The sequence below is a fragment of the Rhincodon typus genome, chromosome 9 (assembly GCF_021869965.1).
Source record: "Rhincodon typus isolate 14 chromosome 9, sRhiTyp1.1, whole genome shotgun sequence".
NCBI classification, from domain to species: Eukaryota; Metazoa; Chordata; class Chondrichthyes; order Orectolobiformes; family Rhincodontidae; genus Rhincodon; species Rhincodon typus.
The window spans coordinates 25336153-25361478 of NC_063340.1; the positions used below are offsets into that span (position 1 = coordinate 25336153).

General features: G+C 40.0%; 1 protein-coding gene across 1 annotated transcript in view; it reads right to left on the reverse strand.

Moving 5' to 3' along the window:
* The window catches only part of LOC109933430 (centromere protein J-like), a 67939-nt gene that overhangs the window by 5592 nt on the left and 37021 nt on the right, over positions 1 to 25326 (reverse strand). The window contains exons 4-5 of the mRNA XM_048600951.1: positions 21299 to 22907; positions 13565 to 13694 (exon numbers count right to left, since the gene is read on the reverse strand). Of these exons, the coding sequence (XP_048456908.1) occupies positions 13565 to 13694; positions 21299 to 22907 (1739 nt within the window). The remainder of the gene's footprint in view (positions 1 to 13564; positions 13695 to 21298; positions 22908 to 25326) is intronic.

Consider the following 25326-nt stretch of genomic DNA (forward strand, 5'->3'; position numbering starts at 1 on the left):
GGGAGAGAGTGGGAGAATGGGGTTGAGAGACTTATCAGCCATGATTGAATGGTGGAGCAGAATCGATGGGCCGAATGGCCTAATTTTTGCTCCTATGTCTTATTGTCTTCTGGTCAATTCTCAACCTTTTTCTGTGAAGTTCTTCGTTCAATGAACATTATCTCAAAGAAAATGATTCATCACCTCACGTGCTATGAGCAAACTTTTCTCAAATTGCCCCTTAAATAGGACTGCCTTCAGAAGATTAGATAAATGCACGCCAATGTCTATTTCCTCCAGTGTTTCAGCAGCTAAGGTGTTTTCAAGCACCCTCATTTTCCTTGGCTCTTCAGGTCAATGGATAATGTTTATTCTTTTTTCCTACCAAGAAGATGATAAACTGCTATACAATAATTTGCATCTGGCAGATTGGCACATGAAGCTAAAAATAACTAACTTCATGTCTTCTGGATCCAAAGCTGGAAACTTTACTGCACGTTTCTCTGAATTTAATTTCTTTACACTTTATTTGCTCTCATAACCTGCTAATCATAACATGTTTTAACATGGAACTCAGTTCTAACAGTTCACAAGTGGCATCATGTCTAATCTGATTGCACAGCCAGTTCAAATGACCAATCAAACTTCTTAGCTGGTCTGTTTCTAACTTGGATACAAGGAATTATTTCTGTGTGGACATGGACCTACTTATTGAGATGAGATTGACCTCTTCTAAGTAAGATCATTCATCAAAAGTCACTCCTGACTTGTTCTGTTAATATCTGATCCTATGTATTTAGAGGCCTCTAAAGTTTGACAACTAATCTTAAATTCCTTTTTTATTTTATCTCTCACACATTGCTCAAATTCTGCAAATATCCTCACAGAAAACATCAACATGCACTATAACAACGCTTGCCAACTACTTTTTGATATCAGAACAACATTGTTGTGTCTGTTTTAAGCTGAATGTAACCTACTTTGGACAAGATATACCTTACAGAGAAATATCACACCCTAGCTGTCATTCAACCCATAAACACATTTATTTAATTTTCATAACTCCCCTTCTTTTCACCTATTTTGGCCACTGAGTATTTCTAATAGTCTAATAGTCTGGCTAGTCTGCATCCTGTAGATAGTACAGACATTGCTACTGAGCATCGGTGGTGAAGGGATTGGATACTTGTGGACATGGTGCCAATCAAGCAGGCTGCTTTGTCCTGGATGGTGTCAAGATTCTTGAGTGTTGTTGGAGCTGCATCCATCAGGCAAGTGGGAAGTATTTCATCCCACTCCTGACTTACACCCGTAGCTGGTTGACATGCTTTGGGGAATCAGGAGGTGAGTTACTTGCTGCAGTATTGCTAGTCTCTGACCTGTTCTTATAGCCACTCTGGTTTGTGTGGTGAGCCCAGTTAAGTTTCTGTTCAATGGTAACCCTAAGGATGTTGATAGTGGGACACTCAGTGATGGTAACGCCATTGAATGTCATGGGTCGGTGATTAGATTGTCTCTTATTGGAGATGATTATTTCCCTGCTATTGTGTGGCGCAAATATTACGTACCACTTGTTAGCTCAAGCCTGGATTTTGACCAGATCTTCTTGCATTTGAACACTGACTCCTTCAGTATCTGAGGAGTCGTGAACTGTACTGAAAATTGTGTAATCATCAGCGACATCCCCACTTCTGACCTTATGATGGAGGGAAGGTCATTGATGAAGCAACTGAAGATGGTTGGGTTGAGAATACTCTGAAGAACTCCTGGAGCTGAGATGACTGACCTCCAACAAACACGACCATCTTCTTTTATGTCAGGAATGACTCCAACCAGTGGAGAGTTTGCCTCAGATTCCGGTTTTACTGGGGTTCCTTGATACAACATTCGGACAAATGTGGCCTTGACATCAAGGGCTGTACTCTCACTTCACCTCTGGAATTCAACTCTTTTGTCCATGTTTGAACCAAGGCTGTAATGAGGTCAGGAGTTAAGGGTTCTGCCCTGGCAGAACCCAAACCAGGCATTAGTGAGCAAGTTATTCCTGATGATCGAGAGTAGACTGATTGCGGTAGTAATTCACCAAGTTGGATTTATCCTGCTTTTTGTGTACAGGACATAGCTGGGCAATTTTCCATGTTTTCAGGTCTATGCCAGTGTTGGAACTGTACTAGAACAACTTGGCTAGGGGAGCAGTAGGTTCTGGAGCACAAGTCTTCAGTGCTATTGCTGGAATGTTGTCAGGGTCCATAGCTTTCGCAGTATCCAACCATTTCTTGATATCATGTGGAGTGAATCAAATTGGCTGAAGGCTGGTATCTGTAATGTTGGGAACCACTGGAGGAGGCCAAGATGAATCATAAACTTGTCGCTTCTTGCTGAAGATTGTTGTGAATGCTTCAACCTTATCTTTTGCACTTTCGTGTTGGGCTCTTCCATCATTGAGTATGGGGAAATTTGTGGAACCTCTTTCTCCAGTGAATTGTTTAATTGTCACTACCATTCACATCTCATGGTGTTTCCAGCATATTTCATTGTCTTGGCCTCTACTCAGCCTCCTATCTCTTTTTAGCCTATGACAAGATCTCCCCCTCTTATCATAGGAATTCTTCTCACAAGTTTATGGTTTTTTCCTGGGATCATATTAATTCCAGGTGCACTTTCAGAACGCACAACACATTTTCTGGCCTTCCACTCTTTACCTAATTTTGCTGATCTATGGCACTTATTTCCTATCCCTCATCTTGCATGTTTAGCCAATGTTTGTATTTGCCAATGGCTTGCCCTGCTCTCCCTCTAATGGTGGTATTTCTACATTCACTAGCTGTTTTTGGTATATGTGTTACTTTGCTGCCAACTTTCCTTTGTCATCTCTTAACCTTCCATAGTTGGTTCTTTATAACTGTCCAACGAATGTGTATGCAAAAGTGCATGATGCTTCATCACTTTCTATAACTTGATTAGATTCTGTAATTGTGTAATCAGTGTCAATTAATCTCGAGGAATTCATCTTAAAAATCTGATTTCCATGCTATAAGGATACTATTTTTTCATCACTACATACAACTTTACCAGGATCTTCCATTCTTTCTGCCCTTCTTTTTTCATAATGTACCCCTGTATTAAAATTTATTTGTGATGGCTTTATTTAATAGTGATAGGGTTATCAAGTCTTCTCGGAAACCTCAGCCTTAATGAATGCCTTCGTCCTTGCATGTACTGCATTCTTGTGTTCACAGTGGAGATAATTATAAACTCTTTTCAAGTTGGTAGATGATCACTCATTACAGAAGGAATTTTTGGATTTCTCCGAAAATACCTTGAGATGGATTGTGGCTTTCAAGTATATGCAGTAAGTCCATCACAGAGACTGCCTATGTCAGGGAAGATATTAATTTCCAATTTAAAAAAAAAACGAAAGAACTGTAGATGCTGTAAATCAGGAACAAAAACAAAATTGCTGGAAAAGCTCAGCAGGTCTGGCAGTATCTATGAAGGAAAAAACCGAGTTAACATTTCGGGTCCGGTGACCCTTCCTCAAAACGGGTTGTTCTGAGCTTCTCTAGCAATTTTGTTTTTGTCCTTAATTTCCAACTTGATCCACTAAGATTTTATGAAGCATTGCATCTATTTGTCAGTTATCTTGTTTGCCATTATTCATTTCTCTTCTGTATTTATTATTGCAGACTGGCTAAATCCAATTGTCATATTCACGAAGTGCAAAATAAAAGCGATTTTTTTCCCTTATCCCATACCTTCAAATTCATTGCAATATCTTTATCAAAGTTTTTTGCTAACAGGAGACTCACTATTAACTGTGATGTTGTCCTATATCAAATTTATCACTGAACTCTTCTTTAAATTTAGTTTATGCTTTGTCCTTTACTCCTACATCCTTTAGTAGGATTTTTAACTTGTGAGAAGATGGATAGGCAAACTGATGATGTAGTTTTGATATAATTAACTCTGTTTTCTCCCTTTAAATTCCTATCCCATGATACCAATAACAATTGCTTATTATCTTGCTTGGAGAAGGTTATGTGAACAGTAAATCCACTGAATTCTCCAAAACATCTGGTTTATCATATTCCATGTCCACTTTCATTTGAGCCTATTGACGTACATGCTGTTCAACAGGGTTATTTCACATTATACTACAGTTGTGCTGATAAAGTGATCTACATCATCTATTAGAGGGAATCACAATCTAGTATGTGATTTTAGCATGTTGTCATCCCCAAACCTGGAGCAGTTGGAACTCTCAAATTCCTTTGCCTTACTTTGATCCTTACCATTTAAAGAATCTAGATGAAATTCTAGCCAATCCATTTGGCATACTGCAAATGTGCATCCACTGTCCAACACAGTATAACTGAATGAGTTTGTAACTAAAGCATTGGTTCCTGACAGAAGCTCCTTGTGTCTAGTGCAATTCTTCTGGCTGATCAATACATCCATCTTATCCTTCTGATCCTTCCATGCTATGCACAATTTTTAAAACTTTGTTATTCACTGAATAATGTTATTTTGACTCACGTCTAAAACACCTGTTACTCATAAACCAGGCATCTCTGGATTTCATTCTTCTGTTACCAATTTAGTTCACCAATTCCCATTGTCTGTTATAATTGCCAGAGATACTGTCTATCCTTGTCACATTTTGTTTTTATTCTCCTTTCATATTGTCACTTTCAGTCTGTAAGTGTACAGTCTCACATTGTCACTTCCATTGAATCCTCTATTTTTTATGTTATTGCTGAATTTTACTTTAACCAATGGAAATTAATGTTTCCCCAGGAATATTTTAAGGCTCCTAGCATCAGTTCCAAAAGCATGATGCATTCTGAAAATCTAATTCCAGTGAGTATAAGGCATCTACAAGTGTTTGACACCAGGGCAGCCCAACAATTTAAAGGTAAACTATGAGTTAGGATTCCCCAAATATAATTTTTGCAACTTTGCCTATAGTCTGTTAAATTTCATCATGTATTCTTCTACAGAATATCCATCCTACTTTTATCAAAGTCTGGCCATGCCTCTTAAACACTTAATAGGTCATTCTTAAAAATAAATTTGGACCACAGATCTAATAGATTATCTAAATGTTCCTCACTGTCCAAATCTCAAGCATCTAGTTCTGAGTATACTTTGCACCTGGTCCTGCTTCTATAGGAAGCAACATGTCAAGGCCATACTTGTTTTTATTTTGGCAAGGATTTAGCCTATGCCTGTTTTTCAACTTCATCTTTCATCAATCGTAAGGTTCAGCTTCTCAGAATATCCATACTTGATTTTAGATATACTTCTCAAACTGACTCAAAATATAAATTTCCTTCTGAACTCTGAGGGTGGGATTCCACCCCACCCCAGAAGTACTGAGAAGGGGAAATAATGGAATGGGTTGGCCCTGAAGATAAACTCACCTCCTTGTAGCCACCTCAGCAATTAAATGCTGGCAAGAACTTCCATGGGAAATTTTCTCAACTTGCCAACAACTACAGCATGTAAGTAGTCAATGCGTAGTCACTAAAAGTTTTCAACTTGCTGCCTTCCCAAACACCTACCTCTAATTAGCTGGCAGCCTCAGTGTCAAGGCATGTGATGAGGCATGGTACCCACTTTAATGAGCTGATTGATAGGTGATCCACTGAGCTGTCTCGCTAATGGCTGGCATGTTAGTTGCCACCTATCATCCTCACAACCCCCACTTTGCCCCAAGCCCCCACTTTGAAACTATATGGAAATATTTTGCTTCTTCACCTTTAGGCAATCATCCTCTGAAACCAATTTCATTTGGATCCAAGCCAGTCAGTGACACAGAAAAGACAAGACATCTTCTTTTATGAATAGAGTTTATTGGCAGCACCTTCTACCTTTCAATATTACATGTGTTCCCTATATATGTTCTCGGACAATTAGTAGCCACCACTTATTTCTTCCTAACCTTAACAACAAACGTAACAATGTGATTTTCCAGCTACTAAACTTGGGTCCCTTATTTTAGTTCTGACATCAGGGTCATGAAGACCATTAGAAAATCCAGGCCATCGTCACTTCACAATCACCTACATGCACTAATCTCACCAATCCTTAGGTTCAAGGAAAGCACATGTGAAAATTGAGATGGGTCCCCTTTTCTGCCAGAGAATCATATTCATACATTTTTTTCCACAGCTTCTAGCATCTCTTCTACCCTTAATCACTGTCTCCTCAATTTCTAATGCTTCTTTGAGGAACTTTGGTCTGTGGAATAGAGGCGAATGGCTGTCTTCAGTTTTCTCCCTCTGCAATTCTACTATAACAACATCAAATGATTTATTGGATCCTGGTCATGCCTGTGAGTCCCAACTGTATGAAACTGCAGTTTCACTGCAATACATAAGTTGAACTGAAAACAAAAATGCTGGACATCACAGTGGGTCAGGCAGCATTCATGGAGAGAAAGCAAACTAATGTTTTGAGTCTAGATATTTTCAGTACAGATTCAAGCATCTGCAGTAATTTGCTCCTACGTAATTTGAACTGCTGTGTTTACCAGCTCAAATACTTACCATTTGTTCTGAGATCTGTTTTTGGTACTTCCGTACACCAGCACAACTTGTCATCACATGTCCCTCTATCGTATGTCCTGTAAAACCCTCATGCTGATACAACAACATGAGCAAAGAATCCAGGCAGATGACAGCACGGAACTGAAGGACCAAAACTTATTGGAGATGCCTTCTTTCAGATGAGACAGTAAACCAAGATTCCATCTGCACTCTCAAATGACCATAAAAGAATATATGCTGCTATTTCAAAAAAAAAGACAGGTGGGCAGTCTCTGGTATCCTAGCCAATATGTATTCCTCAATTAACATCACTAAATAGTGAAATTTACCACCTTATCACCAAATTGTCTGCAGCATTTCCTACATTACAATAGTTAATGCAATTTTAAAAGATGTTAAGGGTTGTAACATGCAACATCTTGAAATTGAAGACAACTGCAAACAAAAGGAGATGATACCAGCCTCTTGACAAGTCAAAATACTCCATATGGTATGGAGGGACAAATTATAACAGTGTAATATCAGATGGTACCTAGCATAGAGGAACTTCAGATATGTAGAAAGAAATTTACAATTTGGAATTGTCCGTAGAACAGAAATAGGGAGGAAGAAGCACTCCTCACTGTGTATTCATCTCAATATCCTGGCAAGTTGCACATCACTTGGAAAATAATTTCACTGCCTGTTAAGCGCAGAATCTTCCTAGCAACAGTTCAGAGAGTGTTGCTAGGTAGAAGTCTTGCATAGGGGCCCCTCTAAAGCTGAGTTTGTTTGTCCAACAGTTATAAGCCACAAAGCATTCTTTTATCTTGCATTTAGAAGCTGTTTTTCCTCAAGTCACCTGGCATTTTGTAAACAGCAATCCCAAGTTCTTTTGAATGTTTGACTTTTGAGTTCCAGAAAGTCACATGATAAATCCTTTGCATCCCAGTAATTGCTCAAATCTTCAATTTTCCAATTGTCATAATCCATAAATATATATAAATATTCTCAACGCCCAATGCAAATACTAGAGGACATGAAGAACAAATGTCCCCTAGGCTATCAACGGTGACCCTGATGTGTGTGTGTGTGTGTGTGTGTGTGTGTGTGGGGGGGGGGGGTGGTGGTGGGGGGAGTCGAAGCCCTAGCTGACCACAAATCTCTTCAAGCTTATCAGAAGATTGTATGATTTATTATATTCAGTTGAGTTTATCCAATTTCAACTTTTTAGGTCTTATAACCCAGTTGCAATCATAGTTAATTAACTGTCATTTACCAAGTTATAAATGCCGAAATCCTTGACAAGCATTTGCCTAAAATATCACCTATTTCCTGTGCAGGTCTGATTTGATGCATTAAATGCTAATAAACCTTTCTGGAACTAGATTGCTAACATAATTTCTGAGGATTATAGGTAGTTCATTGGAAGTTTATATTGTTCCATTTTAGAGACTGCAATAGAGAAAAAAAAACTAACTGTAGTGATTGTAACGAGATCTGCCAGGTGGACTTCATAGAATACAAGTGCCCCTATTGGGGCTGTTAATGTGGTCCAATCAGGGAGCCTTGGCTGACAGATAAGAATAGGAGTATCAAACATTGTATTCACTCTGAAAGCTGGCTCTGAGAGAGCTGGATCAGTGTCAAGGACTCTCTATGTGTAAATAAAGGGTGACTTGGTGACAGGATACGAGCCGCTGTGGAGTTATTTCAGTGGCGATAAGAGAAGAGCATGGTCCTGAAGAAATTTGCTCGAAACAGTCACTTTTGAGTTGGGGGATAAGCATTTCTGGCATCATGCCATTACATGGGAAGCTTGACTTGTTTGATCTTACCATCGAAAACTGGGCCCAATATGTGGAAGGAATATGTTGCTTTGTCAGGGCTAATGACATTGAGGCAGATGGAAAGCAACAAATAATTTTCCTGACAGCTTGTGGACCCACCGTTTTTTCGGTTATTAGGAACCTGATTTTCTCTTAGGTACCAGGTGTGAAAACCTTTCAAGAGTTGACAGATTTAGTTCAGGGATAGTATAACCGCAAGCCTCCTTTTATTCTGAGATGCTAACAGTTTTACTTGGCAATTCGAGAACTACGGGAATCTGTATCAGGAGTTTTGACTAGTTAAGACGACTGCCAGAGGCATTTGACTTTGGTTTAACCCTTAATGAGATGCTGAGAGACCGTTTGGTAAGTGTGATTAATGATGTAACCATGCAAAAGCGCCTATTAGCTGAAGCTCGAGTGGACTTCAAACAGGCTTTACAACTGGCTTTATCATTGGAAAATGTGCCAAGTGGAGCATATGAGGTGCAGGGTATTCTGATGGAAGTGGACACCCTCGCCAGTCTGACAGCTTGGGGAAAAACCACTTGAGTGAAGGCAATTGCATGGCCTCGTTCAGGATATAACCTGAACAGTCAGACCACAGCAAAACCAAAAAACAAAGCCAAGCCTCAGTAAAATGGTTCAAAATTTTCTTCAGGAGCTAAGTTGGCAATCTATTGTATGCTGGTATGCGTAAACAAGACACCAAAAGACCCAACTAAATCTAAAATCAGTAAGAGCGCTCATAGGCCAGTATCTGAGAGTGCACACCCTGGAAAGTCCACCTATATCTGGTTTGGAATGGTTAAATTACTTAGTAGCATCCAAATCAGAACAACTTAAAATAAACTTCTAGTTAAATGGTCACTTGGTTCTAATAGAGGTTGATTCTGATGCGGCCATTTCAGTTATTGCAGAACCCTTTAACAAAATTCACTCTGGACTCCAATCCTTAAGTTTGTGCAAGACCTCAACTAGACTGAGAACCTATTTTGGGGAGCAGCGGACACAGACTGCCGGAAATGTTGGCCACAGATAACAGACCATTGCTTACCAGCAGGGAATTTGAGTATTATAGTATTCAACACTAGAGGACAGCTCCATAACATCCATCTTCCAACAGTCTGGCAGAAAGAGCAGTCCAAACTTTGAAAGCAGGCTTAAAGAAACAGCCTGCAGCTTCACTAGATACCAAACTGTCCCTTTTCCTATTTGATTATTGAACCACCCGTCATGCAAGGGATAGCTCCAGCAGAGTGGCTAATGGGGAGAAGACTCCACACCAGGTTAAATCTGATGTTCCCAGTCTTGGCGGGGGCGGGGGTGATTTCAAACAGCATCAGGAATGCCAATGCTAGACAGAAGACCCTGCTAAGTGAGAGAGACAGATTACTTCAGGGGATGAAATTTGGTGTGGGAACCACGGGAATAGCCCTGCATGCGTAAGAGGCATGGTCAACACAAGGTCATGTCCAGTGATGTATGAATTTTGGGTAGGTGCAATGGTCCTGAACAAGCACGTGGACCATATGAAAGCTGCAAACTCGCAAACGGTGTGGAAGCAAAATGTGGCCAGCTCCTCGACAGCCCTTCCAACTGCTCCAGAACCCATGGGTTCTCCCTTTCCATCAAGCATTGAAGATACCTTGGAATCCAGATGGATGTCACCACCTCGATGCCTTGCTGGCTGAAGAAGGGAATGAATTTCTTCCGAGACGCTTTGGGTGAGATACCTTGCGTTACATGCTGGCTGTATCAGAGGCAGAGTTGGAACCTGACTTGGTTTTAAAATGCCCCAGGAGGCGCTGCAAAAAAAAAGAGACCTACGCCCTTGGACTCAGAGAGGGAGGGAGCAGCCAGGTGGACCTCATAGGATATGAGTACTCGGTTTGGGGCTGTTAATCCGGTTCAATCAGGGAGTCCTGATTGACAAATAAGAACAGGAGTGTCTGAATCCTGTTCGCTTTATGGATTAGCTTCGAGGATCAGTGTCAAGGAGTCTACGCATTAAATTAAGGGTCACTTGGTGACAAGATACCAGTGTTTGTGGAGTTATTTCACTAACCACCCACATGCAAACAAGACACTTAAAAAAACATTAGGAGTAGATATCTGCATAAAGCAAAGTTCTTCATACAATGCTAAAACTGGCAAATGAATTATGCAATTGAAGTAGAATATATCGCACAATTCATTCATCAGGAAGAACTGGTGGGAACACCAATTATGCATGCAACGTTATCCCAGAGGTAGAGGATATTATTGTAACAAATCATTTTGGACTTGCAGACATTCCCACATCTTAGTAACATGAGGCAGACAAAGCATGTTCATATGTATGTAACTGTGACTAAATTTCCCTGGAACAAATCTGTCACTCCCCATCACGAGAGACTATATAGCTTGAAGGGCACCACTCCACACCAGGCATGGCTGGCCATTAGACTCTTCCATTCTTATCATCTGATAATCAACTTGTTTGACCAAGTTGTGAATGCACCTTCTGTAGCCATCAAGTTCTAGCATGGTGCTCAAATATAAAGATTCTGCCTCAGAGGTATGGGCGCTACCCATTGTGCCATAACCCCTCAACAAATTGTTTATTCTCAGCCAAATTAAATTTCTCATGGTTAAAGGAACACACTGATTTATAATCAAAGATCTAATCTGATCCCAGCAGTCTGGAGACAAAGGCATTAAATTTTAATCATGAAGAAAGTTAGTCAGTAACCAAGGTACAATCGGTTCGGAAATAACGTGGGTTCCGGCAATGCAAATTGGCTATAACGCGACTGATGAATAGGGGAACACTATTTCTAGAACGCAAACTTGTGTTGGCTATAATGTGGGATTCCATCGGTGTGCAAAGAAGTACATGCCGACATCACAAGATCGTTTTGCGGGTTTTGTCCAGAGCATGTGCAATGTTAGCACCGAAAGAGTCTCTGCACTGGCATCACATGATCATTTCGCAGGCTTTGTCGTGAAGTGCTTTCTGTGAGAGGGACAGTACTCCATGATTTTCATTTTTTTTGCAAATTCTTCCATGTTATGCACAAAAAATGTGATGACAAATGAAAAGAATGTTGGCAAGAAGCATTCTGGTGATAAAATTGCAGACGGTGAACGTAAAAGAAAGGCTATAACACTGGAGGAGAAGCTACATGTTATAAAGCGTTTTGAGCATAATGAGAGATCATGTGAAATAGTTCACGTAACAGGAATAAAGGAGTCCACCTTATGCACCATTAGAGACAATGCAGAAAAGCTTAAAGCAAGCTGTATTGCAACCTCAAAACCTCCTCCCCCATTCCCCCATCAAGTCATCTTGACATTTTTTTCAAGGTAAGATGTTAAATTTATTTCATTATTAGGTATGAATTAAACATTTATGCAAACTTTGCTATCCTTTGTGTTAGGTTTTTTGAGTGATTTTTGTGCAATTTTGAGTGATATTTTTGGTGGTATGCCCCTAACCCTGCTTTTCCCATAGGTCCCGTTATTTCTATAGCGCGATTTTGTACAATGTGATGTTGCACAGGACTGCGACTATGATGTTATAGCAGAACCGACCGTATATTTAAAAATATTTTATATATTAAAATATATATTTAAAGATTTTCAATGTCAATAAGACATTTTTGAATTTTTAATGGATTTTATCTGAAAATTCAAATAAACAAAACCATCTATGATTTGCACAAAAAAATCCATACAATTTTATTATGCAGAAACATACAATAATGTACACAGCACTTATGCAGAAACCAAATGAAGTATGTACATATGCACTCATACTATACCATTTACTCCCTTCATTGAACAAAAAGGACATTAACAACCAGTCTTATTGTAGGAATAAAACATCTAAGTAATTAAGTTTTATTTCCCGAATTGAAGCATTCACCAATATAAAACTACACAAGTTGATGACAATGAGTAAAGATGAATGGGAAAAATGAAGGGAAGGTTGGAAATAAACTATCATTCGGGATGGTCCCTGCTGTAACTTGGTAGCCATGGAAAGAGCACTCATGAGGCAGTCCTGCAGGTTAATCAAACTATAAAACCTTCTATAATTTCCCCATTATTCAACAAAGGAAGATAAAGTGCTATGTAATTATACTAAGAAAAAAGAATCATAATGATTGAAGTGAAATTAACTGATACATGACAAGATTCAGCAAAATGTGTTCTCTGCTTGTGTTGCATGGAGACATATTGGCCTTGATTTGAAATGGAAGTCTCTTACAGAAATAGGATAATAATGAAGAGTCATATACCTCCTTGCACATGATGTTAAGACATATGTCAGTAGTGTGAAGTAGTTCAAAACCAAATATGCCTTTATTCAGGAATATGCTATTGTACATAAATATTGAAATAACGATGTCTATCTTTGAGCTATATGCCAATATCTTCTGCACTGAAAATCTGTCACCAAAGACCCTATTATTTTGAAGCTTTAGGATCAAACCTCCCAGACATTTTGATAGCCAGTTCCAATTCATTGAAAAAATAGTTAATAGTTTCAGGTAACCACAACAGTTAGAATACAAAGATACAAAAACATTCAGATTTATGAACATTGACAGGAAGAATTTTCCACCAGTAGTACAGATGAAATAGGACTGAGGTAATCAGTTTGCACATACATCAGGTGGAATTCTATTCCAGTATGCAACTCTGCACTACTATGGAGACCACCAAGAAGTGCTCACAGCAGATAGTGACTACAGTAATAATGACCCCTAACATTGATGTAGAATTATGAGATTTAGCAACAAATATACAGATTAAACCTTCCATGTTCTTGTCATTCAGCAATTCTTATCCACCAATTTTATTCCCTCAACCGACTGAACATGTGTAACTCATGACAAACAGCAAACACAGGTTGGAATGGCCACAGCATGATAATTATGACACTGTTATTTTCTTCCAACATTCCATTTTTATTTAAAGGTGGAACAAATTGTGGTGATCTCTGTTCCAAATTCTGAAGGGTATCAGTAGTTGGATGGGCATGATGATATTTTAATAATAGTGGCAGCTTTTGCACTACAATGGACAAAACTTGGGTGTTGGACAGACAGAGTGGAGGATTTAGAGGATGATGATGTGACAAGCCACATTTTGTCTGCTTTCATTGGTCATTTCACTTCAGTAAGTGTGGAATAGAGTCTGCTTATGAGCAGATGTGATCATAGCTTTGAAGCCTACCTGAGACTTTCCATGGCTAGTTCTTGTTTCTCCTTCATTTTGGCTAATGCTGTGTTTTCTACTTTGAAGCATTCAATTTCTGTTTCCAGTTGTAGGAGTTTGGCTTGGAGTTGTCTGGATTGATCATCTTCTATGTGATTTAAAAAATACACAATAGTTTAAAACTATAATTCTTTTGTTTAACAACCATAACAACATTAAATGATTTATTGGATCCTGGTTATTATTTTCAATTTGTAAAGAACATCTAGAAAAATCGCTATCCAAGGAGAGCAAGCCATTTGGATATAAAATTGGCATGAAGGTATGAGATAGAGGTTAATGGTGAAGGGTTGTTTTTCAAACTGGCATCTTGTGACCAGCAGTGTGCCGCAAGGATTGGTGCTGGGTCCACTGCTTTTTATCTTTATATAAATGTTTTGGATGTGAGTATAGGAGGAATGGTTAGTAAGTTTGTAGATGATGCCAAAGTTGGTGGTGTAGTGGACAGTGAAGAAGATTATCTCAGAGTATAATGGGATCTTGATCAGATGGCCAATAGACCAAGGGGTGGCAGATGGAGTTTAATTTAGATAAATGTGAGGTGTTGCATTTTGGTAAGGCAAATCAGGGCAGGACTTATACACTTAACTGTTGGTCCTAGGGATTATTACCAAACAGAGACCTTGGGGCACAGGTTGATAGTTCCTTGAAGATTGATTCACAGGTAGACAGGGTAGTGAAGAAGGCATTTGGTACACTTGTCTTTATTGGTCAGTGCATTTAGTACAGGAGTTGGGATATTATGTTGCCACTGTACAGGACATTGGTTAGGCCATTTTTAGAATACTGTGTTCAATTCTGTTCTCACTGCATTTCACCACCCAACATTTGGTGGCATGGTGGATCAGTGGTTAGCACTGCTGTCTCACAACACCAGGGACCCAGGTTCAATTCCAGCCTTGGGTGACTGTCTGTGTGGAGTTTGCACATTCTCTCTGTGTCTGCGTGGGTTTACTCCAGATGCTCCAGTTTCCTCCCACAGTCCAAAGATGTGCAGGTTAGGTGGATTGGCCATACTAAAGTGCCCGTAGTGTCTAGGGATGTATAGGTTAGGAGGATTAGCCATGGGAACGGCAGGGATAGGATATTGTAGGAGGGTGGAATGCTCTTCAGAGAGTTGGTGTGGACTTGTTGTGCCGAATGGCCTGTTTCCAAACCGTAGGAATTCTATGATTTGTTTGGAAAATGGGACTTATCGCTCTCAGCATTAAGAATCTCCTCATTGACCATCTGACATGATTTTCCCAAATTTTTCATCATTGCCTATGTCATTCAAGAGCTTGGAAGATCGCACCCAATTGTATTTAGTAATGACAGTGATAATGAACAAGGGTCTTATTGACAATAAGATCCTTGGTTGGGGTTGTTAACCTGGGCCAGTCACGGAACCCTGAGCTGACAAATATAAACAGGAGATTCAGAGAGTCTCTTCATTTTAGTTGCTGGAAAAGCTCAGCAGGTCTGGCAGCATCTGTGAAGGAGAAAACAGAGTTAACGTTTCGGGCCCGGTGACCCTTCCTGAGAACTGATGGTGCTGGGAAAACGTCAGTTTATATGCAGAAAATAGGGAGGTGGGTGGGGTAGGGAGTAAACGATAGGATAGAGCCCAAAGAGAGAGAAAGACAATTGGACAGACAAAGGAGTTGCTAACGATCAGGCTGGGAGGGTGAATAGTTGTTAATGGGGACTGTTAGTGACTAACAACAGGGGGTGTGTAATGGCAGGCTATGTGGTAACAAGGCCTGGTGTGTGGGGTGGGGGGCTGGGACATGGGAGAGTTTAGGCTCTAAAATTATTGAACTCAATATTGAGTCCAGAGGGCTGTAGGGTCTCCAAGCGGAAAATGAGGTGTTGTTCCTCCAGCTTGCGTTGGGCTTCACTGGAATACTGTAGCAAGCCAGAGACAGAGATGTTGGCCAGGGAGCAAAGTGGTGCATTGAAGTGGCAGGCAACAGGTAGTTCAGGGTCTTTTTTGCGAGCAGAACGTAGATGTTCTGCGAAGCGGTCGCCAAGTCTACGCTTCATTTCCCCAATGTAAAGGAGACCACATTGTGAGCAGCGAATGCAGTAGACTAGATTCTTGGAAGAGCAGGTGAAGTGTTGCTTCAGCTGAAAGGTATGTTTGGGCCCTTGGATACTGGGGAGGGAGGAGGTAAATGGGCAGGTGTTGCAACTTCGCCGATTACAGGGGAAGGTGCCGTAGGGCTGTGGGGAGGTGTTGGGGGTGAACGAAGTGTGGACCATGGTGTCCCGGAGGGAACAGTCCCTGCGGAAGGCGGACAAGGGAGGGGAGGGGAATGTGTCTGGTGGTGGCAGCTTGCTGGAGGTGGCGGAAATGGTGTCTGATGATCTTCTGGATGTGGATGCTGGTGGGATGGTAGGTGAGGATCAGGGGAACCCTATCGCTGTTGCGGGAGGGAAGAGAAGGGGTGAGGGCAGAAGTGCGGGAGATGGGTCGGACCTGGTTGAGGGCCCTGTCGACAATGGAGCTGGGGAATCCTCGGTTGAGGAAGAAGGTGGACATTTCGGAGGATCCCTTGTCGAAGTTGGACTCATCTGAACATATGCGACGGAGACAGAGGAACTGAGAGAATGGGATGGAGTCTTTACAGGAAGTGGGGTGTGAGGATGTATAGTCCAGGTAGCTGTGGGAGTCAGTGGGTTTGTAATGGATATTAGTGGCCAGTCTATCCCCAGAAATGGAAACAGAAATGTTGAGGAAGGGAAGGGAGGAGTCAGAGATAGACCAGGTGAAAGTGAGGGCAGGGTGGAAATCGGAGGCGAAATTGATGAAGTTTTCCAATGAGGAAGGGTCACCGGACCCGAAACATTAACTCTGTTTTCTCCTTCACAGATGCTGCCAGACCTGCTGAGCTTTTCCAGCAACTTTGTTTTTGTCCCTAATAAATAATTTCAGCATCTTCCCTGTGACTGATGTTAGGCTAACTGACCTGGAGTTTTCTTGTTTTCTCTCTTCCTCCTTTCTTCAGTAGTTGCATTAAATTTGCTAACTTCCAATCTGAATGGACCATTCGAGAATATAGGAAGTTTTGGAAAATATTAGCCTGTGCTTCCACTGTCTCTGCTACTGTTTCTTTTAGAACCTGAAGACATAGATCATAAGATCCTGGAGGTTTGACAAATGTTAGTCACTCAAATCTTTTCAGTATATTTTCTGTGCTGCTATTAATTATCCTAATTTTTCATTGCTATCAGCCCATAGTTTATGTTTTATTTCTGGTAAGTAATCTCCAATTTTCTATTGTAAAAACAGATTGAAATATTTGTTCAATGTCTCTCCCGTTTCTTCAGTCTCCATAATAATTTCTCCAGTCTGTGGCATATATATCTACATTAGCTACTCTCTTCCTTTTTCCATTATAAATGTGAAAGTAGCAATTTTTAATGGCAAAAATTGTAGTGTCTGAAAACAAAAGATTTTTAGAGTATTACTACATCTCCTCTGTCATTGTTCATGATGAATTAATAAGTTTTTTCAATGCATAGGACTGTTATGAAAGGTAGTATTACCAGGCAAACTGATTCATTAACTTTAGAGATGGTCTTGGGATCATACAGTGTTGGCAGTCATACCAATACTTTATGGCAGGTTCTGAAAATGCTAGAGAGAATCCCAGATTGCAGCAAGACTGAACAGGTAGCTTTAAGAGATGCTAGAACTGTTAGGAAATGAATGCTAGGGCACATAGGCGTTGGAAAAGGTGTTCTCATTATCTAAGAACAATGGAGTTGCTTTGGGAAACATTAAAATTACAGTTAGAAGGTGTGAGCATGTAAGATGAATAGCAAAGGTCTTTTCCCTAGGGTGGGGGAGTTCAAAACTAGGGGGCATATTTTTAAGGTGAGTGGAGAAAGATTTAAAAGAGACTTAAGGGACAACTTTTTCACACTGAGGGTGGTTCATGTGTCAAATGAGTTGCCAAAAGAAGTGGTGGATGCAGGTGCGGTTACAACATTTAAAGGACATTTGGACGGGTAAATGAATAGGAAATGTTTAGATGGATATGGGCAAAATGCAGGCAAGTGGGATTAATTTAGTTTGTTTGTTTGTTTGAGAAATCAGAGGTTATGAAGAGGTTGAATGAGTTGAACGAATATGGGATCCAATGTTGTGATTCCAGTTGATGCCGCTAGAGGGAAGCACATACATGTGAAATGAGAAGGAGAACAGTACAGAGATAACAAGGTGTAGAGCTGGAGGAACAGAGCAGGCCAAGCAGCATCAGAGGAGCAGGAAGGCTGTCGTTTCGGGCCTAGACCCTTCTTCAGAAATGGGGGAGGAGAAGGGGTTTCTGAAATAAATAGGGAGAGAGGGGGAGGCGGATAGAAGATGGATAGAGGAGAAGATAGGTGGAGAGGAAACAGACAGGTCAAAGAGGCGGGGATGGAGCCAGTAAAGGTGAGTGTAGGTGGGGAGTTAGGGAGGGGATAGGTCAGTCCAGGGAGGACGGACAGGTCAAGGGGGCGGGATGAGGTTAGTAGGTAGGAGATGGGGGTGGGGCTTGAGGTGGGAGGAGGGGATAGGTGGGAGGAAGGACAGGTTAGGGAGGCGGGGACAAGCTGGGCTAGTTTTGGGATGCGGTAGCAGGAGGGAAGATTTTGAAGCTTGTGAAGTCCACATTGATACCATTGGGCTGCAGGGTTCCCAAGTGGAATATGAGTTGCTGTTCCTGCAACCTTCGGGTAGCATCGTTGTGGTACTGTAGGAGGCCCGGGATGGACATGTCGTCTGAGGAGTGGGAGGGGGAGTTGAAATGGTTCACAACTGGGAGTTGTTTAGTGCGAACTGAGCATAGGTGTTCTGCAAAGCGGTCCCCAAGCCTCCACTTGGTTTCCCCGATGTAGAGGAGGCCACAACGGGAACAGCGGATGCAGTATACCGCATTAGCAGATGTGCAGGTGAACATCTGCTTGATGTGGAAAGTCTTCTTGGGGCCTGGGATGGGGGTGAGGGGAGAGGTGTAGGGGCAGGTGTAGCACTTCCTGCGGTTGCAGGGAAAAGTGCCGGGTGTGGTGGGGCTGGAGGGGTGTATGGAGCGGACAAGGGAGTCACGGAGAGAGTGGTCCCTCCAGAAAGGGACCCTTTAACCCCTTCCCCTCCCCCATTTCTGAAGAAGGGTCTAGGCCCGAAACATCAGCCTTCCTGCTCCTCTGATGCTGCTTGGCCTGCTATATTCATCCAGCTCTACACCTTGTTATCTCAGATTCTCCAGCATCTGCAGTTCCTACTATCTCAGGAGAAGAGCATAGACCTTTCTGGAATCCAGAAGTAATGGCTGGATAAGTAAGAGAGGAACAAGGTAAGGATGGTTTTCCCACGCAGTTGGATATCAAACAATGGGGGAATGGTGCAGTCAACCATGTTGAAATAAGTTATGTTGATTTGGGAGGCACTGTCAAGTGTCACACAGGGTATCATTTGTGACTTTCATTACAGCCATTTCAGTGCAGGGGCAGTGGTGGAAATTTGATTACAGAGATTATTCAAACAAAGAATTGTAGAAAAGATAAGTACAAATTTAGGAGATGATATTATATTCTAAGGCTTTTGGAGGAGAATTATTTAGGTAAAAGGAGAACTAACAGGTAACTAATAGGTAACATTCAAGATCCTAAGAAACCAGGTGAATTTAAATTTTGAGTTTCTATTGAGCATGGACAATAACTAGCAGTCTGGATAGTAGCAAATGTAATATTCATTTTCAAAAAGGGAAGCAGATCTAACCTGGTCAATTCAGACTGGTTACTTTAATATTTGTGCCAGAATTTTTTTAATGCTTTACCAAGGATGAGACATTTAAATATTTATAGGCAGAGAAAACAACTAGAAGCGTTAAGCACACATTTCAAAAGGATCTCTTGATCACTCCCTTCTCTTCATCCCCTCTCTCTGTTCCATCTCACCCTTTTCCCTCCTTTCTCTCTTTCTCAGTCCTCTTCTTCCTATTTTTCTCTACTTTTTTTTAACATTGCCTTTGCCTTTCTACTCTTCCCCCTTCTTCACACTCATTTTGTCCAACATTTTTTTACTTCCCTTCCTATTCACTTTCTCTCCTCCACCCCTCTTTTCTCTCTCCTCTGCTCTACCTCTTCTCCACCCTCTGTAGTGCTTACTGTACACTGATCTACGATAACCACATGATCTCAGAAAGGAATGGCATCACCAAGATATCAGAGTTCCGTTTTAACTTAACTTCAACACATCCCAAATTGCTTTTACAGACATGAAATGTAATAAAGGAAATGTAGCTGCCAACTTGAGCACAGCAAGCAATGAGATAATGTCGACTCTTTTGCTGAATGATACAGGGTCAGGGCTAAATATTGGCCAAGACACTAGGAGGAGCTCCCTTGCTCTTCTTCAAATTATGCCATCATATCATTCACATCCGAGGGCAGATGGTTGTGAGTTTACCATCTCATCCAAACATTGGCATTTCCAACACTGCAGTACTCTCTCAGTATATCACGGACGTAAGAATCTAAGTTATGGCCTGAAGTTTCCACATAATTTTGACCAGGAAAGATAAATCTGAAGGGATCATATATTGTAAAACTAGCCTTGCTCAACAGCTACATTTTAAAGGAAACACTGATCCTAAATTGAATTAATCATCACTGGAAGTTTCTATTCATTTGTAGGCTTTCAAGGAGGATCCAAAAATTAATTTTGAACTTTAGGATGCAAAGACATTACTAACTACTGTTGAAATGAATGTTCTTATAAAATAAGGACTGACTATTTTACCCCAATCTACTTTGAAAATGCTTTTTAAAATAATTAAAGTGAGTTACTAATAGAAAGCATGACTAATATGTGTTTATTGTGACCAACCCATTTTAGCAAATCAAACCGAGTTAGCAGTCTTAAATATTACAAGAACAGTACAAAAAAAAATTAAAACACCACCCAAGCCTGTTGATTCATTGCAGATATTGCATTCAGTGATATGCAAATGATTTGCAAAACTGACAGTTTTGCTTTGGAATTACTGACTGCATCCAAACTGAAACTCCACCCTTATGTGTTGAAGAATCTACAGTAGTATTACTTGGCCATGCTGATACATTAATAAGAAAGGGCCTGTTTTGACATTTTTCCCTGTTTATTATAAGAGTATTGCAACTATGTATGCATTGGCAAAATGTAACACATTTAGTATACACATGTAATTTTCTAATTTTGGCAAACATTGTGGGAGATTAATTATCATAAAAGGATGGTACGGCAATATAGTCATGTTATTTTTCTCCTTTTAATCTTTCAAAGACTTTACTTGAGAATGACTTTATACATAAATCCATTTAAATACTATAGCGTGTATCAGAATAGGTAACTTTTGGTAATGACCATAATTTGTTTATCTGCAATTCTGCTGTTTCAAAGTTATCAGGATTATCATCACCAAGTTGCAGCAGTCAAGTGGTGTAAGCAGGGTAATTTGCATCAAATGCTCAGGGTTTCCGTCAATCTTTAATCAAAGTTATAAGCAGTACATCAGGATATATCTTCCTCACTCCTCAGAGATTCTCCTCCAATGATGGAACTTCCTATGTACATTCCACCATACCCTACTTGCTAAAATGAGCAAAGTTATGAATTGTAGCCGCTTAGTATTTGGACACAGGCTTAAGTGTTAATGTGAATCATTTCATTTCACAGATACGTACCTTGAACATTTGCACTTCTTGAGTTCACCTGCACTGGAAGATCAGAGTTTCTTGACACCTTTAGTTGAGAATGAAGTACTGCTGACTGACCAGCGGTAGAAAGTTGCATCAGATCTGGTTCTGTAGAATCACAAGTTTGAGTGTTCATAAAACTATTGCCACATTTTTTTACAAAGTTTGCCTTCCTTTTCATAACCTTGTTTTTATTTCTTCTTGGCCTATTACTTGGAAAAGGAAATCTTCTTTCAATTGTCTTGAGCTCTAAGGGTTCATTTTCACTGCTACTTGTGCTGCTCAGTGCATTATGTTTCATGGTAGACGTTCCAGCTATTGACCTAGAATATATAGAGTGCTGAGAAGTTTGAACTATTGTATTCATTTCTTCTATTGCACTTGGAGCATCACTCGCATAGTCGGCATCATCTGACAAGTCTAAGTTTTTGTCAGTCTGACCAGAATTTTGTAGAATTTCTGTCATGGGTTGTTGGTGGTACTGAGATTTTGGACCAACGTCTTCATTGCCAGTACTGTTTGTTTCAGCATTAGATGCACCACAACATAGACCATCATTCTTTAAAACAAAGCCCATACTATGTTCATTGTTCGCAAGTGGTACTAATCCCGTAGTTTCAAAACTATCTATATCATGATCTTTTATTTGCTGGTTTCCAAAACTTGCACTCTGGCACAGTAGGCCGTCAGTAGCAACTTGAATTATTTTGTCATTTATTTTCTTAAAGCCTATGCTTGGACTTATTCTGTCAAGCAATTTTCTGGAATCTGTGACACTGGCTACATCTTCATTTTGGGCTTTCTCTGCCTGCTGTTGGACCATTTTAGTTGCCTGGTCTGTATTCTCTGTTCTCTTAATACTTAAGCATTCCAGAAGAGAAATGTTACTGAAACATGGCTGTTCATTTGAAGATTCCTGTAGTTGGTTCATCTTAATCTGTCCTATTTGTTGGCGTTGGTTCTGTCTCTCCATGCTTTCATGAGAAAAACTATTTGGCCAATTCTTCAATTGTGGATCAACTCCAATCAAGTACTGACTTTCTAGAACATTTAAGTTTAAACTTCCTTTAGTAATTCTTCCTTGGGATTCCTCTGGAGTGGTTATATCCCCTTTATCACTGTCCTGCTGAACATGTTGGCATCCACCCTTCCTTCCATCAGAGTATTTATGGAGTGAGTCAACCTTGATTGGTGGTTCTGCTACATTTATGTCACTTTGAATACCCTCATCTGTACTATTCTTGATTTCGTCCAGTTTTTCTTTCAACGTGTGATCCTTTATCTTGGTGTCTTCCAGGGAATTATCAATGGAGACAGACTTCTTTGCTTTTGGTTCCATAAGGATTGAACTATCAATTTGTATTTTTGAAGTTAATTGTTTTTTATTCTCAAGCTTTTCATTCTCGTTGAGCAAGGGTAAGGAAAATTGATGTTGACTGCTAAAACTAACTTTTCTAGGAAACTGTTTAGTGGATTTGCAAACTGGACTCCTGTTTTCTTCTTTGACGATATTTTCTTTGCTCTTCTCAAATCGTGCAATGCCTTCTCCACGCTTCAGGAAAGTCTTCTTTGGAGCCACCTTCATTTCACTGTTATCCTGTAGAACAATTGAAGAGATTTATTTTTGCATCAGATTCTAAGAAATGCTATGGTGCTGTTACAACACAGAGATAGTAAACCAGACCAAATCTACATCCCTAACACTGGATTTGCAACAGAGTGAAATTAAAATATTCAATGATCCTCAAAATTGCTTTATTGTGCCTAACCAGACTTTAAAAATAACAGATCTAGAACACCAAAATCAACTCACACTAAAACAAAAATCAGCAATATATTCTTAATAACATAAATTAGTACAACACAGATGAACAAGGCAATCTAATTAATATCTACGATCTCCAAGCCTCTTTATAAGCCCCACTCGCACAAAGATGGACAGACACTGTTAAGAAATAAATTAGAAAAAGAAAATAAAAGAATTGTAATTTGATAGTGTTATAATTGTTTCAATGATACACATTAGGCCTTTATGAAATCCCTTGTCAATGGGTTATTACAGGCACGTAGGACTGTATACCTTATGCCCTTACAGACTGGTGAATTCTGGAGTCATCAGTCAATGCAAACAACTTCTGTAGACCTCTTGAGATATTTTATTTATTTCTTACAGACTGGAGTCCCTTTCTCAAGGGAGTCCTTTAACAAGTCAATGACTGGTGAGAGAGAATAGAGAGAACAAAACCAAAAAAATGTTTTCCAGTTTGGCAGCTTCTAAAGCAAAACTGCTTCTTGCCCCCAAAAAATTGAGTATTGCTGTAAAAAAGACATATACCACTGAAGCTTTTCATCTTATATTTATCTGGATAGAATTGCAAAAATACCAAATTTCAAAGGGATCAACAATTTATATTATATGAGAAAAGGGTGCTAATTTGTTGGCAAGTAGACAAAACATTTTGACAATGTCTCTTTTTTTCAACAGTATTCTCTCTAATCTTTTTCTGATTCTGTAACTTTTCTGTGCTATTCTTGCACTGAAATCTTTGGTATGAGGTCAGATCTTTGGAACGATCTTCCATTGTTGTGACATTATTCATCACTAGAAATAGATAACTACCTGAAAGTATCTTCTTTAAAATCTTTTAGCCATTTTTACACCACATCTAAATTTTGACTACTATTTCTCAGATTATTTGTAAAGTAAATCCTTTATGACCTTTGGTATTTACAGCTTCTCAGATATTTAAGTAGACTTGATATCATTATTTGAGGTAAATGTTACAGATTTTGAATATCCCTGAATGTTGTCTCAGAATGGTGCTTGTTGCTCTTGTAACAAGAATATTAATTCCCAGGACCATTTCACATCAAGTCTCCTATTTTAAACCCCCTTACTCAATTAAGTCTTATTAAAGGAAGCAGAAAGGTGATATTTCCCAATCCTGAATATATAGGAATTCACCAGAGGGCCTGTAAACTAAGGTGATTTTCATTTATCCAAGCATATATCCTTCTGAGACATGTGGGCAAAATTTTAATTGACAAAAAATGGTGGATGGGGGAGTCGAAATTAAATTCTTTCAATTCAGACTGCTGATCTAAGTTTGACCAGGTAGCCAAACCACTTCAAGGAGGTCGATTAGTACTTTAAACTTGATAATTCTTCGTTGTCATTCAATATTCCTGATTTGCTATGATCAGCAGGGATTCTCAAGCACAAGGGAACCCAACAGTTACATTAAGATAAGCACTTTGCTAAAACCAAAAAATTAGTGTTTTCACACTTATTCACCAACTTCCTGATTCTATTGTGCCTACCTGAGAAACTCCCTTAACCACCATGCCACGAACACTCTGTCCTTCTCCACAAGGTGTACAATCTCATCCTCTCCACAATCTGATTTAACACTCCATCCCACATCACCTGGCCAACTCACCATACATAGGTTATAAAATACATTCAGCTCTCCACTAGGTATGTGATCCCTATGCTTAGGCCTCCAGTCTATCCTCCAGAAGGTCTCTGATAACCTTTGTCCTAGTCTCGCACCCAAGCCAGTAACTCCCACACTTAACTCACCTACTGAGGAGTCCTTTTCGTCACTCCATCCACGATTTTGACAGCTCCCTCAATTGACCCTCTCCCCTGGCCACATTCGATCATTCCCTCTCCCCTACATTTAAGATGGTCACACCCCCTCCCCTGCCCACTAGTGAGAACTTGCCCACATAGTTGACCTTTATCAAAAAGCTCCATGCCCAACTGAAAGCCAATGCAGTGAATTGGGGTTTATGAGAATAAAAGGTGATCCTGAGGTTATTTCACTGGATGGATGCTGAAAGGATGTTTCCCATTCTAGGGGTATATTAAACTCGAGACACTGTTTAAAAATTAGGGTTTTCCATTTAAGTCTGGGATGAACAGTTTTTTTTCCCCAGAGAATCGTTATTCTGATGAATTCTCTTCATCAGAGAAACAAAGAGGTTGGGTCATTGAATATATTCAAGGCTGG